General features: G+C 38.7%; 1 protein-coding gene across 2 annotated transcripts in view; it reads right to left on the bottom strand.

The window, feature by feature from the left end:
- The window catches only part of pug (pug C-1-tetrahydrofolate synthase, cytoplasmic), a 629281-nt gene that overhangs the window by 344268 nt on the left and 258951 nt on the right, over positions 1-26062 (bottom strand). For both annotated transcript variants that reach the window (XM_067140458.2, XM_067140459.2), the window contains exons 8-9: positions 21760-21985; positions 5420-5593 (exon numbers count right to left, since the gene is read on the bottom strand). In XM_067140458.2, coding sequence (XP_066996559.2) covers positions 5420-5593; positions 21760-21985 — 400 coding nt within the window. The remainder of the gene's footprint in view (positions 1-5419; positions 5594-21759; positions 21986-26062) is intronic.

Genomic DNA, 26062 nt, shown 5'->3' with positions numbered 1-26062 from the left:
CAGGGGACTAAAAGATCTCATAGATAAGTAAGTAAACTCGTGTCCTCATCCCGAGGTGGTGCAGCTCTTTTCAGGCACACCCCCATTGGAGGTGAGCTGCATGTACCATTTGGACCACATACCAGCCCTCCTGCCAGTCTTAAATTTCTGGCAGTACCGGGAATCGAACCCAGGCCTCCGAGGACGGCAGCTAATAACACTAACCGTTACGCTACGAAGGCGGACGATCTACAGGTGAGCCCCTTGTGTTGGTTGAGGAGTAAATGGTCCCTTAGTTGTTTTCAGAGGTCTGATGGCCACTAACTTGTTGCTCCGTGTGTTGTACGAATGTGATCGTAGAGGTGGAGAAGATGGCAGAAGGGGAAAGGAGGGCGGGGCTCCGCCCTCTTCACCCCTTCCGCCATCTTCTCCACCTCTACGATCACATTCGTACAACACACGGAGCAACAAGTTAGTGGCCATCAGACCTCTGAAAACAACTAAGGGACCATTTACTCCTCAAGAAACAAAAGGGGCTCACCTGTTTCATGTTTTTCATCTATGAGATCTTTTAGTCCCCTGTTCGAAGTCAATGACAGTATATATATATATATATATATACTGAATAACACTACGATGAAATGTAACACGAGGGAGTCTCTTAAAGCCGTTTCACGCTAACCAGGTGATGTTTTATCCATCTATATAACTTGTTTTTCAACCAACACATGTGATCTTCAGACATCTGTAACAAGATAGTAGTCCACAACAGTTCACTTTTATTGTGTAAAAAGTGTTCACAACTATAAACAGTTTAATGCCACCGTGTGAGGATTACGTTCATCGTTCCGCACGAATAATCATTCACAGCAACGTATCACTAACATTTCTTATACCTACACTTCAAGCTATTTTAATGATCACTAAATGTTTTAATAGATATATTATATTCTTTAATTATCATTTTTAAATTGTTGTAATTAGTTTCATCGTTGTATTATTAGATGTTTTTACATTATATATGCACTGGGATCAGAGCCCTGACCTACTTTGAATTAGGTTATTCTGGCTGATGATGCTCACAAAGTATGAGCGAAACATGTCCTAATTTTAATATCAGTTAATGGTTTTACCCTATATATAAAGGATTGCTAAGTATTGGAAAGGTGGTTTTTATTAATTTATCAACTTCTTAGTTTCTCTCATGTCATGCAGACACTAAGGTATAAGCGATGTCACATCATCTATGCAAATTGGACGGCACTAAACCTCATGAGGATCGAACGGGAACTTGGAAATGAGTAGAATTAATCTATACACAGGCTATACATGAAGCAGTATTATAAGTTACAAGATTGTGAGCAACTGCAAAATGACCTTGATAATGTTGTGAGATGGACAGTAGGCAATGGTATGATGATAAACGGGTATAAAAGTCAGGTTGTGAGTTTCACAAATAGGAAAAGTCCTCTCAGTTTTAATTACTCCATTGATGGGGTGAAAGATCCCTTTGGGGATCATTGTAAATACCTAGGTATTAATATAAGGAAAGATCTTCACTGGGTTAATCACATAAATATGATTGTAAATAAAGGGTACAGATCTCTGCACATGGTTATGAGGGTATTTAGGGGTTGTAGTAAGGATGTGAGGAGAGAGCATATTTATCTCTAGTGAGACCCCTACTAGAGTATGGTTCCAGTGTATGGGACCCTCACCAGGATTACTTGATTCAGGAACTGGAAAAAATCCAAAGAAAAGCAACTCGATTTGTTCTGGGCGATTTCCGACAAGAGAGTAGCGTTACAAAAATGTTGCAAAGTTTGGGCTGGGAAGACTTGAGAGAAAGGAGACGAGCTGCTCGTCTAAGTGGTATGTTCCGAGCTGTCAGTGGAGAGATGGCGTGGGAGGACATCAGTAGACGAATAAGTTTGGGTGGTGTCTTTAAAAGTAGGAAAGATCACAATATGAAGATAAAGTTGGAATTCTAGAGGACAAATTGGGGGCAAATATTCATTTATAGGAAGGGGAGTTAGGGACTGGAATAACTTACCAAGGGAGATGTTCAATAAATTTCCAATTTATTTGCAATCATTTAAGAAAAGGCTAGGAAAAGAACAGATAGGGAACTCAACTGCCCTAAATGCAGATCAGTATTGATTGATTGATTGATTGATTGATTGATTGATTGATTGATATTGCATGTTTTTCAGCTGATGACGTGTGCAGAGGGCTATCCCCATCATTGAACTTAGTGAGGGTCACTTACAGAAAGTGGCAGGCAAACCAGGGACTATTGAATACGAGGCCGTAATGAGCCGTAATTATAATGTTGAGGCCTAGAATCGGAGATAGTATTGTAGCTGAATTAATGAGTTGCACCTGGTTTGTGAGAGTGTGTACCCCAGAGCAGATGTTTATGTGAATGATATATTTGACGGCCTACAAGCCGAGGTATTTGTGTGTCCAGCTGAAGGCCTTGAGTGAAAGTTTACGCACAGTCCCGTTACTTGAGAGGGTCGTAGTAGGCCAGAGACTGTTGCTTGAGCCACGCAGACAAAGATTGTCATTTTCCCCTCGCCAGCCAGCTGATCATCTGCTTTGAAAACATGTAGCCAAGAACAGCCCTGTGTATTGTGACTCAGACTGTCATGAGAACTTTGCAGATCCTCAGAGCGATTCCCGCTCACTCCAACACCAAGGGTTATGAATTTCATGATTTTGGTCTGTATTGAACTGAGAATAACATATTATGAATAATAACACAGTAAAGGTTTCCACCTGTTCAATACTAATATGTATTTACAACATTTTAAATTAAACGGAACTAGTTTTGACCCACCTAGGGGTCATCATCAGCCATATTAAAGCATAAACAACTCTTGTCGAATCCTAAAACATGTTATTTTAACGGAAAGAATCTTATGGATTTAAAATTTATAAAGTGAAGTGTGGTAATGAAATGAGAAGTGTTAGTATGGTACAGGTGAGTATTAATTAATAATTATACGAGGAATATACATACTAAGAAGTTTGGAACAAAGAATAAATGGGGTGCTTAGTGTTGTAAAAATTATACACTCATGGATATCAGTAGTCCTCGTACTAAAGAATACAATGTAAAATGACACATATAAAAATATGTGCACTTTGAGAGACTTTCAGTGCCGGTGGCTCCAAGTAGCCTACGCAGTGGCCTCCACGGAATGCACCAGCCATGCATCTTGATAGGTGTGCTGTTTACCAACTGAAGAGCCCAATTTAGCATACTGGAGTGAAATGCTGGCAACTAGGAATGAGTCAGCTGGAAAATTTATAATGTCCAATAACGGACCAACTATATTCGTATTTTAACACTATCACACACATAAGACACACATAAACATTGAACACAAATAAACCTCATCTGAAAAAGAAAGGCATAAGTGATACACTTGCAGTGTTGGAGTGAGTGGGAATCGCTCTGAGGATCTGTGAAATTCCCGTGACAGTCTGAGTCACAATACACCAAGCTATTCTTGGCTACAAGTTTTCAAAGCAGGTGATCAGCTGGCTGGCGAGGGAAAAATAACAATCTTTGACTGCCTGGCTCAAGCAACAGTCTCTGGCCTACTACGACCCTCTCAAGTAACGGGACTATGTGTAAACTTTCACTCAAAGCCTTCAGCTGGACACACGAATACCTCGCTCTAGTACCCGGCATGCAAACTTACCGAGCGGAAAGGAAGTCTCGGCTTATAGGCCATCAAATATATCATTCATAAAAACATCTGCTCTGGGGTACACAATCTCACAAACCAGGTACAACTCATTAATTCAGCCATAATACTATCAACGATTCTAGGCCTCAACATTATAATTACGGCTCATTACGGCCTCGTATTCAATAGTCCCCGGTTTGCCTGCCACTTTCTGTAAGTGACCCTCACTAAGTCCAATGATGGGGATAGCCCTCTGCACACATCATCAGCTGAAAAACATGCAATAATACTGCTTCATATATAGGCTGTGTATAGATTAATTCTACTTATCTCAAAGTTCCCGTTCAATCCTCATGAGGTTCAGTGCCCTCCAATTTGCGTAGATGAATTGACACCGCTTATACCTTAGTGTCTGCATGACATGATTGAAACTGTTTTTTTTTTTTAACCATTACAATACATTGTGACATAACCCTCATATCCCAACTCCAAATAACACTGAAATAAGACTGGGGTATAACATGCATCCAGTCCTGAACATTATTTATGAAGTAAAATGAAAACACACAAATGCTCCCTCTATCTTACATTACAATTACTATTTAATTTTACAAAAAGCCCACACGTGAATCTGAACACTACATTTCATGCTTATAAACAGTTCAACTTATCTTTATCTCCATCTCTGCCATCAGCGGTGTCCTTGGAACCGCTCCATGGGTATAATTTAGCTCATGACATCGTTGTTGTTGATGGATCTAGGAGTCTGCTGTCTATGAAGATGAGGGCCATACCTAGGATGATTTCTGATACTGAATACGCCACACACACCCAGCCCCTGAGCCATTGGAATTACCCAATTAAGGTTAAAATCCCTGATCCGGTCGGGAATCAAAGCCGGGACCCTCTGAACTGAAGGCCAGTACTCTAACCATTCAGCCAACGAGTCAGACAGAAACAGAACTATAGCCCTTGGAGATAAATAACAAACATTATTATTTCACAAACAGAATTATAGCAATTGGAGGTAAATTAACTAATAAGTTATTTCACAAACGGAACTATGCCTACAGCACCTGGAGGTAAATAACTAAACCTAATAATATTTCACAAACAGAACTAAGTATAGCTAGCTAGCCTATTTAACCAAGAAAACGTAATTTACTGAACTACTTGATATAAAATTCAAATAGATATCACTACTCCCAATCTCTACTAACAAACACTATACACCAATTTATAATTAGCACTAAATGGATCACACACACACACACACACACACACACAAAATTAAAATATTTCAATAGGCTTTAACTACTTTATAACTACAATAATGCAAGAGCACTCTCAACAGCCGATCATTCACAAGCGCATTCAACAATGGATCCCCATCCAACAATGGATCTGAAATAATATATCGAATATCCATTACTCCTTCCAATTTTGTAAATTAGTTTCATTTCTTTCTTAAAACATTCCTTCTTCAAGGGAATCTGCATGTGCTCTATAAATAAAAATATAAAAGATTGCCTTTTGTGTTGCCCTGGATAATTGGAATCATTTCAAATAACTGTGGTACTTTGTGTTGGTTTTCTGAAAATCTGGTATTTAAACCTGCTGTTATTTCTAAGTAACTTATTGCAATATCCAAATAATTCAGAGGTTTTTCTTTTACTGATTCCATAGTGAACTTAATATTTGTATATGCGTCGATGAAATGTGCAATAACTGAAACTTACCCTGCCACCACAACGTAGGCACCATTCTTTTGATCCTTCAGACGATCAAGCACAGACAGACTGATTTTAGCCTTCTTTTGACCAAAAAGATGAACTTCATTCTCATGCAATCCAATTTCATTTGCAAGCTGACTAATGTCCTTTGGTTCCTGTGAACGAGCTATTTCTATATCCCTGAGGAGAAAAAAAATATTACATTTCAAAAACAGTTTTTGACAGAGATAAATCATCTGACTACATACCTGACATTCTAGGAACATGACCTAGAAGCTGGAAACTTACCATTCACATGCTCTACCAACAAATCAGCAAGGTATATAACATTACTGCTTTCAATTTCTCCAAAATGAGCACGGTTATTTATATACAGTGTTATCATGTCAGAATTTCAACTACAGAACATTCTTTCAGAAAATGAGGAATATTTGGTTTTGAAAATAAAAAAAATGCTCTCTCACTTTTGATCTCACCTTGAGATTTCAGGTAGCCATGGCAACCCAATGAGGACTAACATACTGTTGGAGGACTACATCTCAACACCAGGCTTGTTACGGGCCACACTCACTTGATGTAAGTATTGGTATAGAGTATATTTTAAAATACTTGCATCTATGGCTCTTCTGAAGTGTCTGGAGAAATCACTTGAATAACATGAATAGTTATTTGGATTATTATTATTAAACAAATTTATAATAATTTTTCCATATGACTGTGTACATATTGTAGGCATGACAAGCCTACACAACTTATTACAGAAGTAGTACTATCTTCAGCAGAAATTAAGGATAATGTAGACAGTATATCTCCAAAAGGCATGAGAAGCAACGAACTGTAGCTATTTAATTCGACAGCTGAACCAAATGCATTCATAAAAGGACTTTGCTCAAAAGGTTATCTGGTCATAAGAGACACTATGATAATACATCCCATGCCACTCGCCACTGTGAAGTAGTGAGTTAAAAGAGTCATTACAGCATATGGTCATTCTCAACAGTAAGTGTAGCTTCCATGTTGAGATTGAGTTCCAAACATGCTAGATAGAGTTGAGATCACAGAAAGATGCTGGCCAATCCAAAGGGTTGATACCCTGAGCTTTCAGGTTGCCGTCCACTATGGCAGCCCAACGTGGACTAACATACTGTTGGAGGACTACGTGTCTCTACAACTGGCTTGTTAAGGCCAAGCTCAAAGATATACAAGAGCAATATGAATCTGCTTGAGACCAAAATTCCACTACCCAGGTTTGCTCAAAAGGTTATCTGGTCATAAGAGACACTATGATAATACATCCCATGCCACTCGCCACTGTGAAGTAGTGAGTTAAAATAGTCATTACAGCATATGGTCATTCTCAACAGTAAGTGTAGCTTCCATGTAGAGATTGAGTTCCAAACATGCTAGATAGAGTTGAGATCACAGAAAGATGCTGGCCAATCCAAAGGGTTGATACCCTGAGCTTTCAGGTTGCCATCCACTATGGCAGCCCAACGTGGACTAACATACTGTTGGAGGACTACGTGTCTCTACAACTGGCTTGTTAAGGCCAAGCTCAAAGATATACAAGAGCAATATGAATCTGCTTGAGACCAAAATTCCACTACCCAGGTAATTGTTCACATCAATGATGCTAGCTAGGTTATACCATCTCCACTATAGTGGTCTCATGTAAACCAGCATCGCACTGTATAAACTGAATCCAGATTCTTCTACAAATGGAACACAGTCCCACAGTTCCCTATACCACACAAAATGGACAATTGTTCTAGAAGTCAATGTAATGAATCTCTCATACATCTGAACATACAATCTCATTTGATGCAAGTATTGGTATCGAGTAAACATGGAAATACTTGCATCTGTGGCACTTCTCAGCTGTCTGGAGAAATCACTTGCTGAACTCTAACAAGTATTCCCTCTCAGTTGTAATATGTGCCAAGCAATGCTCCTTTGTAGGAAGTGCTGGGCATGTACACTCATCTGAGTTTGGCTTGCCTTGAGTAATCTGAGGATTCCACCTTTCATAACAATGTTGATATGGGTCATTTGAACCATATCAGGTGTATGCATATGTTTTTGCTGATTTTTGTGGGAAAGAAAACAGGTAATTTTAAAGGGAAACAGATTTTTTGTTTATTCAAAATATTGGCCATCAACTTCTACACACTTTGCCCAGCTTTCAGGTAAGTTATGAAAACCATGCCAGAAAAACTGCTTGTCTTTTGTGGCAAACTATTCATTGAGCCATTTTCCAACGTCCTCGAAATTGCTTAAGTGCTGCTCTGAGAGCACACGCCCCATTGATGCGAAGAGGTGATATTCAGATGGTGCCAGGTTGGGGCAGTATGGCGGGTGCAGAAGGAGGTCCCATCCAAGCGATTTCAAGGTGCCTTTCACTGGTTTTGCTGTGTGAGACGGCACATTGTCGTGTAACAAAATCACTTTGCCATGTTGTCTGGCCCATTCTAGTCGTCTTTCAATCAATGCATGATTTAATTTAATCATTTGTTGGCGATAGCATTGAGTTTGAGTTGGGTCATCATCCAGTAACGCCTGCAATTGCTCATCTTCGCACTTCTGTGGTCTACCAGAGTGCACTGTCTTTCACATTGAAATCACCACGTTTAAATTGTCGAAACCATGTCTCGCATGTTCTATTTGAAAGTTAGAAACTTCATTTTGTTCCATACTGAACATGTGATTACAGTAAAATTAAAATGTTAAAGGTCCACCTTTAACATTTTCATTTTACTGTAATCACATGTTCTAATTGATGGAGCATGTTCACCATATGTTTCTACCAGCAAACAATGACTTTCCACAGCCTTTTTCTTTTCATTAAATAAGAAAAGCAACGCATGCAGCAAATTATGTTTTTCAGGCACAAACGTCGAGACGATCGCTGAATGATACAACACAGGCGCTAGTGTTTGGCGGACTCAACTTGTTTGTGTTGGTACGTTAATGTCAAACGAACAAACTAACGTATGTGTCAAATGCATACATTGCGTACTGTTCGCTTAGTGAAACCGGAAAAGGCTTATGCATACACCTGGTAACAGATCAAATGCACACCAGTTTCATATTAAGGACGTACTATATACAGTCTGGTCTGTTCCACTTCAGTGCATCATCCACGAGGGCTGTAAATAAAGTCGTGGCAATATTGTTAGAATGCAATATTTAATAAATTAACAAGTACAATTGCACTATATTCCTTCATTGTTGTCGCCCACAAAGTGTATTACCTTTTGCCAAATGTTGGGAAGCTGCTGAAGACCATTAGCAAGGCATTCTCTGTTGATGACAGTGATGGAGTGCCCTACTGTGCGGAGTACGGCTGCCATGTCAGGAAATCGGTGGCCTCAGAGGGGTTCCTTAGGCTTCGGAAACAGGTCAAAGTCACAAGGACTCGTGTCTGGTGAGTATGGAGACCTCCCAATGCAACCATTGCAGTAAGAACTGTACATTGTTTGCAACATGACAATGTACGTTATCATACAACACAATAGGGTGATTGTCTCGCAATAAATGTGGACGTTTGCACAGCACAACTAGACTCGGATGTTGCTCCAGCAATCGGCAATAAACGCTGAACACCTTCTGAAATCATGCTCTAAAGCACTCTTCACTTCAAGGCCACACAGCAACAACACTCCCAACTGGATGCCTGTCAAATACACACTACACATCAACAACAGCAACACCAGACCGCTCCCATATCCTATGTGCGCATGCCCGATCTCCTGCAAGTGCCTGGACAATATTGCCACTTCTTTATTTATAGCCCTCATATCCGGTTCTGAATCTGTTAACACCACCATACTACAGTCTATGACAACACCAGTACAGGTTATATAGTCAGTCATTTCATAGCATTTTACTGTTATTTTTTTAACTGAGAGTACAATAACGGGACAGTCCATTTTTTTCAACTGTTGTCCCTTTGCCCCCATGAAACTCAAACAGGATGGTAAATTGTCCCTTTTTATTTATTCTGGTCCCATTTTATCCCTTTATAAATAATGGACTGACCGAAGTAGTTGTAGAAGCTTTTAATGTTAAATATGCGGAAAGCTCTTGTAATGGTGCAATAAGTAACCATCGTATTCCGAGACTGAATATCTGTACACTGCACGATAGAAAACAACAATGGGGACTGGAGTATCCAGATCAGTTGGAACTAAGGGTTGTCCAGATAAGCAAAAAACAGAATAATCTAACTACATGAAAAATCTAATTCAAAATTTTGTATGTAGTAAAATAAACACAATAGGTAGAGTACAGCATATGAAACATTTGTGAATAACTATGAATTCAAAATATTAAAATAATAACAAACGTACAGCACAATATATAAAACATTTATCAAATATTATGAAGTCGAAACTTGATGCTGCAACATGTGGCAACACAGCTGTATCAGCTTTGCTAATAATGAACGGTAAAAAAGTCACGTTGTAAGATCAAAAAAGGAGGGATACTGACTGGAGGGTGATTGGGTATTTAAATGAGACTATGGAGTGGGTATGTGGGAAACTGGGAGTGAAATTTCTAGATCCTAATGGGTGGGTAGGTGAAATGGATCTGCGCTCTGATGGCCTTCACTTAACTGCAGTGGTACGTATAATTTAGGAAATTTGTTTGGAAGGGTAATAGGGAGGTACATTAAGGGAAATGGGGTGGTCTAGGGAGCGGTGATAAGGGAACAGGGAAATGGAAATCAAGTAGGGATGACATAAAATTTTTAGTGTTGAACTGTAGAAGTATTGTAAAGAAAGGAATAGAATTAAGTAATTTAAAAGATATATATTTACCAGATACTGTAATAGGAGTTGAATCATGGCTGAGAAATGATATAATGGATGCAGAAATGTTCTCATGGCACTGAAGTGTGTATCGTAGAGATAGGATAGGAATAGTGGGAGGGGGAGTATTCATTCTGGTGAAAGAAGAATTTGTAAGCTACAAAAAAGTTAAAGATGAGACACATGAAATTCTAGGTGTAAGGTTAATTTCTAAAGATAATAGGCAACTTGATATATTTGGAGTGTACAGACGCGGATTCGGAATTACTTGATAGGATAGTCGGCTATGTGGGAAACGACATGGAAAGAAATGTGATTGTAGCGGGAGATCTGAATTTGCCAGATGTCAATTGAGAAGGAAATGCGAATGACAGGAAGCATGACCAACAAATGGCAAATAAGTTAATATGGGAAGGACAGCTGATTCAGAAAGTGATGGAACCAACAAGAGGGAAAAATATTCTGGATGTGGTGCTGATAAAACCAGATGAGTTCTATAGGGAAACTGAAGTAACAGATGGTATTAGTGATCATGAAGCTGTTTTTGTCATAGTTAAAAATAAATGCGATAGAAAGGAAGGTCTTAAAAGTAGGACTGTTAGGCAGTACCATATGGCTGATAAAGCAGGCATGAGGCAGTTTCTAAAAAGTAACCATGATCGGTGGTAAACGGTAAATAAAAATGTAAACTGTCTCTGGGATGGGTTTAAAGAAATTGTTGAGGAATGCAAAAACAGGTTTGTACCTTTAAGGGTGGTAAGGAATGGTAAAGACCCACCTTATTATAATAGAGAAATAAAGAGACTAAGAAGGAGGTACAGACTGGAAAGAAATAGAGTTAGAAATGGCTGTGGAAGTAAGGAGAAATTGAAGGAACTTACTAGAAAATTGAATCTAGCAAAGAAGGCAGCTAAGGATAACATGATGGCAAGCATAATTGGCAGTCATACAAATTTTAGTGAAAAATGGAAGGGTATGTATAGGTACTTTAAGGCAGAAACAGGTTCCAAGAACGACATTCCAGGAATAATTAATGAACAAGGGAAGTGTGTATGTGAGAAGCTTCAAAAGGCTGAACTATTCAGTCAGCAGTATGTAAAGATTGTTGGTTACAAGAATAATGTCAAGATAAAGGACGAGACTAAGGCCAAAGAGGTATTAAAATTTACATATGATAACAAACATTTACAATGAGATACAAAAGTTGAAAACTAGAAAAGCAGCTGGAAATGATCAGATTTCTTCTTTTTTTCTTCTTCTTCTAGGGGCTTTACGTCGCACCGACACAGATAGGTCTTATGGCGACGAGATCAGATTTCTGGGGATATAATAAAGACAATGAGTTGGGATATAGTACCGTATCTGAAGTACTAATATGATCATTGTTTGGTCGGAGGAGCTGTACCAGATGAATGGAGAGTTGCTATAGTAAGTATATAAAGGAAAGGGTGATAGACAGATAACTGAAAATTACAGGCCAGTAAGTTTGACATGCATTGTATGTAAGCTTTGGGAAGGCATTCTTTCCGATTATATTAGACATGTTTGTGAAATTAATAACTGGTTCACCGGGCGAGTTGGACGTGCGCGTAGAGGCGCGCGGCTGTGAGCTTGCATCCGGGAGATAGTAGGTTCGAATCCCACTATCGGCAGCCCTGAAGATGGTTTTCCGTGGTTTCCCATTTTCACACCAGGCAAATGCTGGGGCTGTACCTTAATTAAGGCCACGGCCACTTCCTTCCAACTCCTAGGCCTTTTCTATCCCATCGTCGCCATAAGACCTATCTGTGCCGGTGCGACGTAAAGCCCCTAGCAAAAAAAAAAAAAAAAAAAAAAAAATTTAAAAAAAATTTTAAAAAAATAACTGGTTCGATAAAAGGCAATTCGGTTTTAGGAAAGGTTATTCCACTGAAGCTCAACTTGTAGGATTCCAGCAAGATATAGCAGATATCTTGGATTCTGGAGGTCAAATGGACTGTATCGTGATTGACCTGTCTAAAGCATTTGATAGGGTGGATCATGGGAGACTACTGGCAAAAATGATTGCAATTGGACTAGACAAAAGAGTGACTGAATGGGTTGCTATATTTCTAGAAAATATATCTCAGAGAATCAGACTAGGTGAAGCTTTATCTGACCCTATAATAATTAAGAGGGGAATTCCTCAAGGCAGTATTATCGGACATTTGTTTTCTTATATATATATAAATGATATGAGTAAAAGAGTGGAATCGGGGATAAGGCTTTTTGGGATGATGTTATTCTCTATAGAGTGATAAATAAGTTACAAGATTGTGAGCAACTACAGCGTGACCTCGAAAATGTTGTGAGATGGACAGCAGGCAATGGTATGTTGATAAACGGCAATAAAAGTCAGGTTGTGAGTTTCACAATTAGGAAAAGTCCTCTCAGTTTTAATTACTGCGTTGATGGGGTGAAAGTTCCTTTTGGGGATCATTGTAGGTATCTAGGTGTTAATATAAGGAAAGATCTTCATTGGGGTAATCACATAAATGGGACTGTAAATAAAGGGTACAGATCTCTGCACATGGTTATGAGGGTGTTTAGGGGTTGTAGTAAGGATGTAAAGGAGAGGGCATTTAAGTCTCTGGTAAGACCCCAACTAGAGTATGGGTCCAGTGTATGGGACCCTCACCAGGATTACTTGATTCAAGAACTGGAAAAAATCCAAAGGAAAGCAGCTCGATTTGTTCTGGGTGATTTCCGACAAAAGAGTAGCGTTACAAAAATGTTGCAAAGTTTGGGTTGGGAAGAACTGAGAGAAAGAAGAAAAGCTGCTCGACTAAGTGGTATGTGATACAAATTCTTATAATTTTGTTAAATACCACCTATTCAATACAATAAAAACGTAATATAAACTTACATATTTATTAAGAATTTGATATGGTACATGTTTCGCTCCTTTTTCGTGAGCATCATCAGCCAATTATTATTTACTTAAGGTTATATAAGATCATGAAACAATTCTTTTGGATTAAGATTATGCCTATAAACCTGATTGACAAATCTTATAGTATTTTACAAGTCATATAACAATAAAATTATGTCTTTATGTTAAAACATATTTGTCTAAAATCTATCTAAGTCTAACATTTTATTGACGAAACTCATCTGGTGAACATCCTTTAAAAGTATTTTAAAAAATAAAAAACTTTTGAGATCTGGCTAACTGTATTGACTCAATGTTGCTTAACTTGTATGACTGCCGTTAAAACTTTGTTAACTATATTGACAATTTTCTGCAGTTGATAATTGTCTATGTTATGGACATTTAATTTGTTCTCGTTGTTGCTGGAGTAACATGATATGAGTCTTCTCACACGATATTTGGAGGCCTGTCTTTGATGCTATCTCATGCAACTTCTCTATGGCATACCTGGTTTCTTCACTAGTCTTGGTAAAGATAGCTAGATCGTCAGCAAAAGCTAGGCACTTCACGTTAATTCTTTGTCCCCGAGTACCAATGTTTATACCTTCGATTTCTTTTCCCCATTCCCTGATGACTTTGTCTAACACTAAGTTAAAAAGGATTGGGGAAAGGCCATCTCCTTGTCGAACTCCTGTATGCACTTCAAAAGGCTCTGATAGTTCACCTAGAAACTTCACTTGAGATGTTGTGTCTGTGAGAGTCTGGCGGATTAATTCTGTGGTCTTCTTGTCCACACTGAGCTCTCCTAGGATGTCCACAACAGTTTGTCTGTCGATAGAGTCATACGCCTTCTTAAAGTATACAAAGGTGACAAATGTGGTGGTACTGCGGCGTATCCTTAATATCGTTTTCGGACTCCAAATTTGCTCAGAACATGATCTACCTTTTCTGAAGCCTGCTTGGTATTCACCAATCAAATGATCTGTTTGTTGTTCTACTCTGCTTAATAGCGCTTTAGATAGAACCTTGTATATAACTGATAAAAGGGATATGCCTCTGCAGTTGTTGGGGTCCGCTCGATCGCCTTTCTTATGTAACGGATGGATAATGGCATTCTTCCAGTCCTTCGGAATCATCATGGTCTCCCATATTTCTGTTAAGAGCGTATGAATTCTTCTGATGAGGTCATCTCCTCCTATTTTCAACATTTCTGCAGTTATGCCATCGTTCCCAGGGGCTTTATTATTTTTTAGCAATTTGATTATCTCTTTTATTTCTTGAGTTGTTGGGGACTCACGAGTCTGGGTTTGGTGGAGGTTTTTCAAACTGTAGTCTTTCAATTGGTGGATCGCAGTTCAGTAGATTTACATTGCATTTATTTACTTTTTTTTTCTTTTTACCCATTCTGGAACCTAAGTAGCATAACGACCTGCTGTGTCTTTACCAGAGCCCCTTTTACCACTACTTTTCAGAGTTCCTGAAGGGCCTTCACAGCTACCGTAGCGGTCCCAGGGCCCTCGAAGTCCCCACTGTACTTCACCCCTACAGGCAGTCCCCTACTTTGGCTGTCCAAACTCCTTAGACCAGGGGATGGAATTAATTTATTCACACACATTTTTTTAATTTACAATAACCTGCACTGGTCGAATGCCCTCTAACACTTCATTTATTTTCTCTGTTGCTGTTTATTCTCTTCTTGAATATCTGTAAAGATTTTGGAAAAGGATCAAACACTACCCCTGGTAAACTGTTTCACTCCTTCACACCCTTCCCAATGAATGAAAATTTACCCCAATCGCTTCTGCTAAAATACCTTCTAATTTTATATTTGTGGTCTGTCCTGCCGATATAATTATTTTCCAACTGAAGCCTCTCACGGATATCTCCCCATGCTTCTTCTTTTGTATAGGCTCTATATAATCCTATAAGTCTAGTTTTATCCCTTCTTTTACTTAAAGTTTCCCACCCAAGTTCCTTTAACATTTCTGATACACTACTCTTTCTCCCGAAATCCCCTGTTACAAATCTTGCTGCTTTCCTCTGCACACTATCTATTTCTTTTATTAGGTATTCTTGGTGAGGATCTCAAACACTGTTTGCATATTCCAATAATAGACGAGCCATACTTAAGTAACTTTTTTCTTTTAATTCTTTATTGCATCCCTTAAGCAGCCTCATTATGACATGTAACGATCTGTATGCTTTCCCAACAATGTCATCAACATGACCCTTCCAGTGCAAATTACTTTGAAATCTCACACCTAAGTATTTGCACTTGCCATCTTTTGGGATAACTACCTCGTCCAAAGTATATTCAAATTCAGTTTTAAAGCTCCTGTTTGTAAAAGTTGTAACAGTTGATTTGCCTCCATTAACCTTCATATTATTTTCTTCAACCCATTGTTGGATACTTTCAAGGTCCCTTTGTAATTCTGAACAATCCTCAATGTTGTTTATTTCCCTATAAACAATTATGTCATCTGCATACAATCTTATTTTTGATGTTATATTGTTCCCTAAATCATTTGCGTATATTAAGAAAAGTAACGGACCGATTATACTACCCTGTGCAATTCCCTTCCAAACTTTCTCTTCCTGAGATACATTATTTCCTACTTTGACTTTCTGAACCCTTGAATTTAGAAATGCTTTTATCCAACGTGTAACCCTTACGTCCAATCCTATTCCCTCCAATTTCTTTAATAATATTCCATGTTCCACGCTATCAAAGGCTTTGGAGAGATCTATGGCTGTGCAATCTTTTGCTAGGGGCTTTATGTCGCACCGACACAGATAGGTCTTATGGCGACGATAGGATAGGAAAGGCTTAGGAGTTGGAAGGAAGCGGCCGTGGCCTTAATTAAGGTACAACCCCAGCATTTGCCTGGTGTGAAAATGGGAAACCACGGAAAACCATTTTCAGGGCTGCCGATAGTGGGATTCGAACCTACTATCTCCCGGATGCAAGGTCACAGCCGCGCGCCTCTACGTGCACGGCCAACTCGCCCGGTGCTGTGCAATCTAACTGACCTCCTGAATCCAATTGATCTGATATGTCCTGCTGAAATCCCACCAGTTGTGCCTCACAAGAAAATTTCTTTCTAAATCCATACTGGCTCCTCATGAACCAATTTTTATCATCACATATCCCTCTGATGTACTTTGATATTAAACTCTCCAGTATTTTACAAACTATACTGGTCAGGCTGATTGGTCTGTAGTTCTCTGGTTTCCTTTTATCACCCTCTCCTTTATAAATTGGTATTATTATAGATTCCTTCCATTCCTTTGGTATTACATTATTATTTATGACATAGTCAAAGAAAAATTTTAAATAAGGCACTATGTACCACCCCATTGTCTTTAATACCTCCCCAGTAATTTGATCACTTCCTGCTGCTTTTCCTTGCTGAAGCAGTTGGATTTCTCTGAAAATATCTTCATTTGTGAATGAGAAGCTTCTTGTTTCCCTCTGTGTCTCTCCCTCTCTATCTTCTGTTTCGGTTTCCAACTCCTGACAATCATCTACTGAATCTCTGAATTCCCTACTAAATAGGTTTGCTTTCTCAGTATCTGTTAAATAGTGTTCATCCCCTTCTCTCACCATTGTAGGAATTTGGATTCCTTTTCCTTTTTGATTCCTGATATATGAATACAGCTTTTTCCATTTCCGTTTGTGGAAAGGTCAGGAAGTAAAACCCATGCTTTTGACTCACTTTCTGAACATAACAATGCAAGTGTAAAGCAAAATTTCAACAATGCTTGCGTTCTATCGCGGCCTGATGTAATTAAGAATGATAGAGTGTGGCTAGTGCTTTCAGACAAAGCGTCTTGCTTGTTAGTGGCTATTGCCAACCCAATCCGTATTGAAGATGACGTATTTTGTCTCGAATATTATTACAATATTTTTTTTTAAGTCCACCTGTTCAATATAAACCATTATTTCATATGGTTAAAAATTGGATCCAATTGACTACCAACGTAATTACTGACACCCGCTAGCTTTGACATACGTTATCATTAGCAACGCCTTCACAAAAAGTTCCATTTTCTTTTCTACTTTCAGATATATCAACCGTATACATTTTAACATGTTTATTACGTTCACACTTCTGTTTTAAATAACTGACAGTGATTTTACCATCTTGGATTCATACTATGGGAATTGAAGAAACATCCCCCTTTGATGATTGTGTTTACACTCAAGGCCGTCACAGTCTTAATGATATATAACAAAAAGGATCCATTTTAGTTTTAAACTCACAAAAATTTCGTGTTTAACCACGTTTTAATCTTCAAAAACTGTTAATTTATTCTTTTTTTTTTAACACGCTTTGGTGCATTATCGTTGTTTTAGATGTTATTGTATAATGTTTTACGAAATCATTATTCATAATTTGTAAGATTAGAAAAACTCCATATGTATTATTTTTAAGATTGATATAGGCTGATGATGCCTGTAAAGGAGGGTGAAACATGTACCATTGACTTTTATGTATTATGTATAAAAATTTTAACCATATGAAATAGTGGTTTATATTGTATTGTATTGAACAGGTGGACTTAAAAAAAAAAAAAAAATGTAATATTATTCGAGACAAAATAGGTCATCAGGTTGACGAGGCTCCAAATTTGCTTCATTAACATACCTGCTACTATTTAATTCTGAAAATATATGTGGGTAGCATGCCAGGTTTATCCTTACTCCACCAATAAAAGATTTATCATATGTTTCACAACGTGAATTTACTCCAGAAACAAAATAAATCAAAACACAAACGCCAACAATAATCATCATGTGGTGAGACCAACTCGTTTTGCCGCTTACAAAAATATCAATCCACAAACAATATCTACAAACCACAAATGTACATCATTTCGAACACCATGCTTCAGAATGATGATTTCAAACGGATTAAGATGACTGTCCATTCTTAACCTCATTTATATGAACAAAATAGCATCACCGTGGAATCAATTTACCATGGGTTATAATTGTATGAGAACAAGCAATCTCAGTCACCTCACTATGCTCTGTTAATCAAACCATACAACTTCACAATGTAAAAGGTTACTGTGGAATAGTTGAATTATGAATCCCATGTTGAATCAATCAGAATACCCAAGCACTGACCACTTGACCTATGATTTCATCTAGCAATAATCAGTTCTGTCCAAAACAACACATTAGCTCCAGATTATACACATAAACCACCACACACACTGTGCATTTTCTTGGAAAGGAATAAACCAGAGTATGACTGACACATGAACACTATGTAGCATCTTCCACAGAATGCACACCAGGAATGATCTGTCATAACCTTGTAATAGACCCGCGCAGGGCTGAGTGGCTCAGACGCTTGACGCGCTGGCTTTTTGACCCCAACTTGGCAGGTTTGATCCTGGCTCAGTCTGGTATTATTTGAAGGTGCTCAAATACGTCAGCCTTGCGTTGGTAGATTTACTGGCATGTAAAAGAACTCCTGCAGGACTAAATTCCAGCACCTCAGCATCTCCAAAATCGGTAAAAGTAGTTAGTGGGACATAAAGCCAGTAACATTATTATTATTATTATTATTATTATTATTATTATTATTATTATTATTATTATTATTATCAGACTCGTAATGAATTTGTAGAGCAATGACTCCGTAGTGAATAATGAACTCACTGCACATTCACACATGTATATATAGGCTGCTCCACGTGGCTGTAGCATCACTAAAAGTCCACCAGTAGCAACACTCTAACTGAAACATCTTCAAGTGTCTCTCAGTCAACGCAACCTTGTTCAAAATTGGAGTTTTCGGATTGGTTACCCATCGACCGATATGAATGTTTTCTAATGATCATCCACATTGATGAATTACCATCTTCAGCCTATACTTCCCGGCTGTACTCCAGGTTTCCAAGCCACCTATTGCAACACTTTCAACAGTCTTTACCGATATAGCCACTGTTTCCCATGTTGCACAATCTTTACTGCTGATGATGATGATGATGCTTGCTGTTTAAAGGGGCCTAACATCGAAGTCATCGGCCCCTAATGGTACGAAATGAGACGAAATGGAATGACAAATTAAAAGTCCAAAATTGTCCACTGACCAGAATTCAAAACGTGAGGACAAAGAATGAATGGATGGAGATGAATTTAAAACAATCAGTGGATGCGACCTGCAATGCCTTACATTCACAGATTCTGGCGTAAAACAATTACTTATTTTTTTTTATTTTTTTTTTTTTTTTTTTGCTAGGGGCTTTACGTCGCACCGACACAGATAGGTCTTATGGCGACGATGGGATGGGAAAAGCCTAGGAGTTGGAAGGAAGCGGCCGTGGCCTTAATTAAGGTACAGCCCCAGCATTTGCCTGGTGTGAAAATGGGAAACCACGGAAAACCATCTTCAGGGCTGCCGATAGTAGGATTCGAACCTACTATCTCCCGGATGCAAGCTCACAGCCGCACGCCTCTACGCGCACGGCCAACTCGCCCGGTAATATGATTACTGACCAAGGGACTGCTGCTATAGCATAACACTGAATCGATGATGCTTGCAGTCTAAAGAGGGTCCAAAATCCAAGTTAACGGCCCCTCATAACGGTACTTATCGCTAGGAATGTAGAACCATGGTATTTGTCATGGTGCGGTACTAATCAAAAGTAGCAGAGACTCGCGGTATTCCACACATTATTGTACTACTCAGAGGTTATGAAATTCGACATATACTACAGACCTATTGTTTTTCTCACATTGCGGCACCATTTACAGGCAACGCAACCCTATGGTATTCAGCACGTAAGAGTACTAACCACAGGGACCTTCCCCTATCCCGTGGTGTTGTTCATATAGTGGGTACTAATCATAGGCAAGACAGAACCATGGTAGCTATCATCCCATGGTCCCGCTCATATGGTGGTACTAATCACAGGTACTGCAAAAGCCGACCGCACGGTGCTCCTGTTTGCTACTAATATCTTTACTGCTAGGCCATACAGTATGTACAGACTCTTACCCAAATTAAAAGTTATACAAATATAAGAATATACATGTTCCATATTCCCTAACTACAAATTCTTCTTTTAATATTATGTTCTTACAGCTTAATGAAACTCGCATGATATTCACTACTTTATGTTACAAATTATTTTACGAAAATTTCCAAACCGAAAATCAAAAGATTGTCATTTACAAACATTTCCTAACCTAAAATTGGGAGGTTATACTTGTATATGATTACACTGTATGGTGAAATACACACACCAGTGTAGGATTAGTCAGTATGATTAAGTTTTTAATACAATGTTTCTTAACAACAATATTGGAATTGCCATGAAGAACATTGATACTTATTTTATTGGGTAAAATTTGTACAAGGAACGAAGCATCTCCATTTTAAGAGGAAGCAGCATATTAGGGTAGAAACAAACTATCAATCTCGCAAGTCCAGCAAAACACTAAATTTGCCAGCCTTTCTCTATCCTGTATTTTGTGAAAATAGCATATACAAGAAATACCATCACTTGTATAGTGGGACTATTACATGACTGACTAAATACAATGATGATTGATTGATGTTTGTTGTTTAAAGGGGCCTAACATAGAGGTCATCGGCCCCTAATGGTATGAAATGAGACAAAATGAAATGACAACTTAAAAGTTCAAAATCCTCCACTGACCAGAATTCAAAACGTGAGGACAAAGAATGAATGTATGGACAGATATGAATTTAAAACGATCAGTGGATCCAACTCACAGTGCCTCTCATGTACAGAAGCTGGCACAAAACAGTAATATTATTCACCAAGGGACTGCTTCTACAGCACGATGCTGAATCGATTATGCTTATAGTCGAAACAGGTCCAAAATCCAGGTGATCGGCCCCTCATAATGGTATTGATCGCTAGGAAAGTAGAACCATGCTATGTGTAATGTTGCGGTACTAATCAAAAGCGGTATTCCACACATTATGGTTCTATTCACAGGTAGTGTAATGCGCACATGTAAAACACACTTATGGTGTTTCGCACATCGTGCCGCTATTTACAGGCAACGCAAACCTATGGCGTTCCTCACATAAGTGGACTAACCACAGGGACTCGTACTATCCCGTGGAATTCCTCACATAGTGGGAACTGAGTACAGGTAAGGCAGAACCATGGTGTCGCTAATCCCATGGTGTCACTCATGTAGGGGTACGAATCACAGGTACTGTAGGATCCACCTCCTGATTCACACACTGTTGCTACTAATCACAAACCTATTGTGTACCTAACATAGTGGTACTACGCGCAAGTAAATGTGACCCAGGGTGTTCCCTGCGTGATTGTACTAATTACAGGTAGTCTCATGGTTCTAATTGGATCATCCGTTGGTTGCCCCTTTTAATCGCCTCTTACGACAGGCAGGGGATACCGTGGGTGTATTCTTCGCCTGCGTCCCCCACCCACAGGGGGTTGTGTGTATGGTCTGCGAGAGGTATTTTATTTCCCTCAAGTCCGCCGGCAAGCCGGTTAGGACCCCCATATCCGCCATCTGGGACGCGCCACGTGGGAGTATTACCTCTCCCCCTGCTACGCCAGCATAGAAGGTTTGTGGCTAAATACAATGAATGAAGAAATTTTAATTCCACATTTTTACTTACCTAGGAACAGGAGCTACAGGAGAGATTGGAAGTGGTGTTAAATTCCATGCAGTAGACTTGAGTTTCTCTGCAGCTGATGTTGCAGCTAATACAGTGTTTCTCATCAGCATAGCTACAGTCATAGGTCCAACACCACCAGGAACTGGAGTAATGTAGGATGCAACTTTGACAGCTTCACTGAACGCAACATCTCCCACAAGGCGTTGTCCAGACTTCTTTGAAGGATCTAAGAGGAATTAATAATATTCTTATTAAAATGTTGCATCATAATCTGTATACCATTCAGCTCCTTGACTGAATGGTCAGTGTAGTGGCCTCCAGAACAGAAAGCCCCGGGTTTGATTCCCAGCCAAGTTGGGGATTTTAATTTTAAAATGTTAAATTCCCTTGCCTCAGGGACTCCACATTTGTGATGTCCCCAACATCCCTGCAACTCTTATACTACACACAACACTATACTCCACCACAATAACAAAGTTTCCTACACGTGGCAGATGTCACCCACCCTCGTTGCAGGGTTTGCCTTACAAGGGCTGCACCCTGGAACACATGGTACAAGTTAATTTAAAAAAGACATTATCTCATTGCCAGTTTCAGTATTAACTTACTGCTGATAAATACTACAATATGGATCAGAAAAATTACATACCCTGAAAATAGAGTAGAATAAAAATGGAATAATAAGAAATCAGGACAACTAACATTCACAATATTTACATAAGCTAAATCCCAACACCTTCCTGGTGGTTTAGAAGGAAATCCAAATAAATCATGGTAAAATTTGAAGACACTGATCTTCTAACCTGAAAATATTAAAGGAAGTCAACCTCAACCCACCGTTAACAGATCTGTCAGAGCTTGATAAACGCAAAATGCACACCTCACATGCAGTGGGTTTTTTTTTTTTTTTTTTTTTTTTTTTTTTTCCAGTGAGATTCATATTGGAATTTCTCTTGTGCACCCTTCTTGTCTTTTTCAAATCAAGATTTACCATGTCACTTACATTTACTATTATTTTATTTTACAATTTGCTTTACATTGCACTGACACAGGTTTTATGGTGATGATGGGATAGGAAAGGGCTAGGAGTGGGAAGGAAGTGACCATGGCCTTAATTAAGGTACAGCCCCAGCATTTGCCTGGTGTGAAAATGGGGAAACCATGGGCTGCAAACAGTGGGGTTCGAACCCACCATCTGCCTAATACAAGCTGACAGCTGCATGACCCAAATCATGCAGCCACTCACTCAATAAATTATTATTATTATTATTATTATTATTATTATTATTATTATTATTATTTGTTATTTGCTTCACGTCGTACCGACACAGATGAGTCTTATGGCAACGATGGGAGAGGAAAGGCCGACAGTGGGGCTCGAATCCACTATCTCCCGATTACTGGATACTGGCCGCACTTAAGCGACTGCAGCTATTGAGCTCGGTATTATTATTATTATTATTATTATTATTATTATTATTATTATTATTATTATTGTGGTAATAAAACATCATTAGAGACACATGGGATGAAAGGTGTCCAACCACTGGCAGCTCTGAAAATGGTTTTCCGTCGTTTCCCCATTTTTACACCACGCAAATGCTGGAGCTGTACTTAAATTAAGGCCATAGTTGGTTCCTTCAGAGTCCCTACCCTTACCGATACTAGTGTTGCCGAAAACCTTCGATGTCTAAGATCAAATTCTAAAAGAATTTAATTGTATAAAGTCCACCTGTTCAACACAAGTTTGCCATTTGATAAATGGTCTGTCTAAAAAGATATGTAGGACATGTTTTGACCTAGCCTAGAGATCAACATTAGCTAAAATAACACAAAAAGACATATACAAAAACAATGATACATACAAATCTTGAGATAAAATATAATCAACAAATGCAATCAAAATTTATGTTTAAAATGTACCTAGCTTCAATCTTGAACGAATTTAGTTGTAACAGGTGTGGGTCGAACCGTACTTAATACAACTATCAGTTGGCTTGAGGAAATACTTAAAATTGTGAAGACTGTTAAATGTTGTTCTATTTGACATGCTTCACTTTCAGAATTGTGTCCTTGTCTTCTTTACTTGGCTGCAGAATCGTTCACATTCGGCATTGCTATGTGGGAATGTCAATATTGAGAGCATTACTTTTGCTATTCTATCATATTTGAAACACCCAGCTCCACCTCGTATATCCCCTATAGCAGACCAAGAACAATCTACTCTTTCTTCTTACACAACAGACGATGGTAAATCCTCCATTTGGAGAGCACAAAACTGGCAATGTAATGCAACCATAGCTTCTGGGTCATCTTCACCATCTTTCACTGGCAATACAACAGGAAACTTGGAAACAAAATACTTTGTGGCATTGAAGGAAGAAGACTGCATAGAATTTATCTGAGCTACTCAAGCATTAACAAAAAATTCACTATTCAAATTAAATTTATGAACAATATTATCACAGACTGCAATAAAATAGTTCCTGATGAGCAAATAAATGTTTTTTCTTCTCATGGGTCAGGTTTTCTACAAGACGAGATGTTGAGAACGCAATTACTAAATCATCATCAGCTTTCTGATTCTCTCTCATGTGATAGACCACTTCTAAAACTATAAGATTTTTTTTTTTTTGACCATTGGCTTAACAAACCTACACAGAACGTCCTTCAACATAGCAGTCAGCATGGATCTTAGGACATGAACGTGAGGTGCTTGCAACTGATGAACTTTATTAGTTTTCTCAAAGGTAAGGATAATAAATGCCAAAAATAAGCAAAATGCTTTATTAAAGTTTGAAGACACGAAAAGAAATAGTATCTCCTCTCGTGAAAAATTGGCACTGTAACTAGGCTCCATTATTTTCTTCACAGATGGAGATTAACTACTCTCTGTCTTTCTTTTATTGCGGGTGGTGAGAAGTTCATAACGTGGATGTCCATTGAAAAAACTAAGGAGGAAGTCAATAAAATATTTGGTTTTTTTTTGTGAAATTATGTAAAAATATTAATGGACTTTTCAGAACTCATATGAAAGATATATTTATTTAATTATTATGAGTGTTGGAAGAAAGACATTTACAGTATTTTGGTATTGGAGAGCTCCTGTAGTGTACTTGTTGTAACTTGCAATCTGTTAACAAACCTTTTGTATCACCCTGAATTTGCCACGTGGAGGCTTCGATAATTAAATAGCTGCGTTTTGCAATCGAAACCTCTAGAATTTGTTGTCCATATAAGGTAATTTGTTTTAATTGGTCAGAATAATAAAGTTCTTCATTGGCGAAAATTTTGGGTCGAATCGTAGTAAGCTTCCCTGATTGGCTGTTTTTGTGTTTCTCAATTCCCGGCCTTTGGCTCCTCGTTAGGAGCAGGGCTCTTGTCTGCATCTTTGGTTTTCGTACGTCCTCACGGTCGGACGCACTTCGAGAGTGGTCCCGTCAGCGGCTTCAGCCACCTTTTCTCTAATTTTAAATTAACATGTACATTTATTTGCTTCGGAGTTTACCTTAGACTCTGGTTTTCGCCATTTTATTTTGCAATGCCTTAGCTCGTCAGCTAGGCATATCCTTTTCTTTTGGAGGCAATTCAGTTTTATTAATCTTTTTAATTGTGTAATGTAAAATTTAATTTTCCATCCGGGGTTACCTCCCGTAGTCCAGCGTCAATTTAGTGTACACCATTTGGAGCTATGTGTCTCTTGCTGATGTGTATTAGGAAGACAGCAACTCTAAAGGCTTCTGCATTAAATTTTAAATTCCTTTGTCATTTCCCGTGTAAATTATATGTAATAATCTCTAAAGCTCCTTTTCTACTTGCCTTGTAAGATGGTTGTAATTGTTTTTATATTCCCTGTTAAATTTTCCTTGTGAATTTCATTGCAGAAGTTGTGCTCACTTTCTTAAATGTAATATGGGCCTTTGCTGGCAAGATGAAGTGTTTACAGTGCTCTATGTCTTCTGGTATGGGCTAGAATAAAATTGTTACTTTGTGGATTACTGTAGTCACGTCCTAGTTCGTGAACCATGGGCAACGGCTGAGTGGCCTAGTAAGTGGTCCTGAGAATCGGGATACCAGTTGCTATGGAATGGGAGTGGGCATCTCGGACTTATTCGGAGTCGTGGCCCTCCTTGTGCTCAGGCGGCTAGGGCTACACAATTCACCGGTGGTCCATAACCCGTTAGAGGAGAGATCCTCACTTGGACTATGTGCAAGTAGGGTAGCATCCTGCTTCATGAATTTACCAAGCTCAGAACACTTTAAGCAAGCCTCGGACCTATGGGAGTAACGGAGTCCCACTCCC

The sequence above is a fragment of the Anabrus simplex genome, chromosome 2, assembly GCF_040414725.1.
Source record: "Anabrus simplex isolate iqAnaSimp1 chromosome 2, ASM4041472v1, whole genome shotgun sequence".
NCBI classification, from domain to species: domain Eukaryota; kingdom Metazoa; phylum Arthropoda; class Insecta; order Orthoptera; family Tettigoniidae; genus Anabrus; species Anabrus simplex.
Note: the sequence above shows the minus strand (reverse complement) of the source record. Positions and strands in the feature narration are given on the sequence as shown.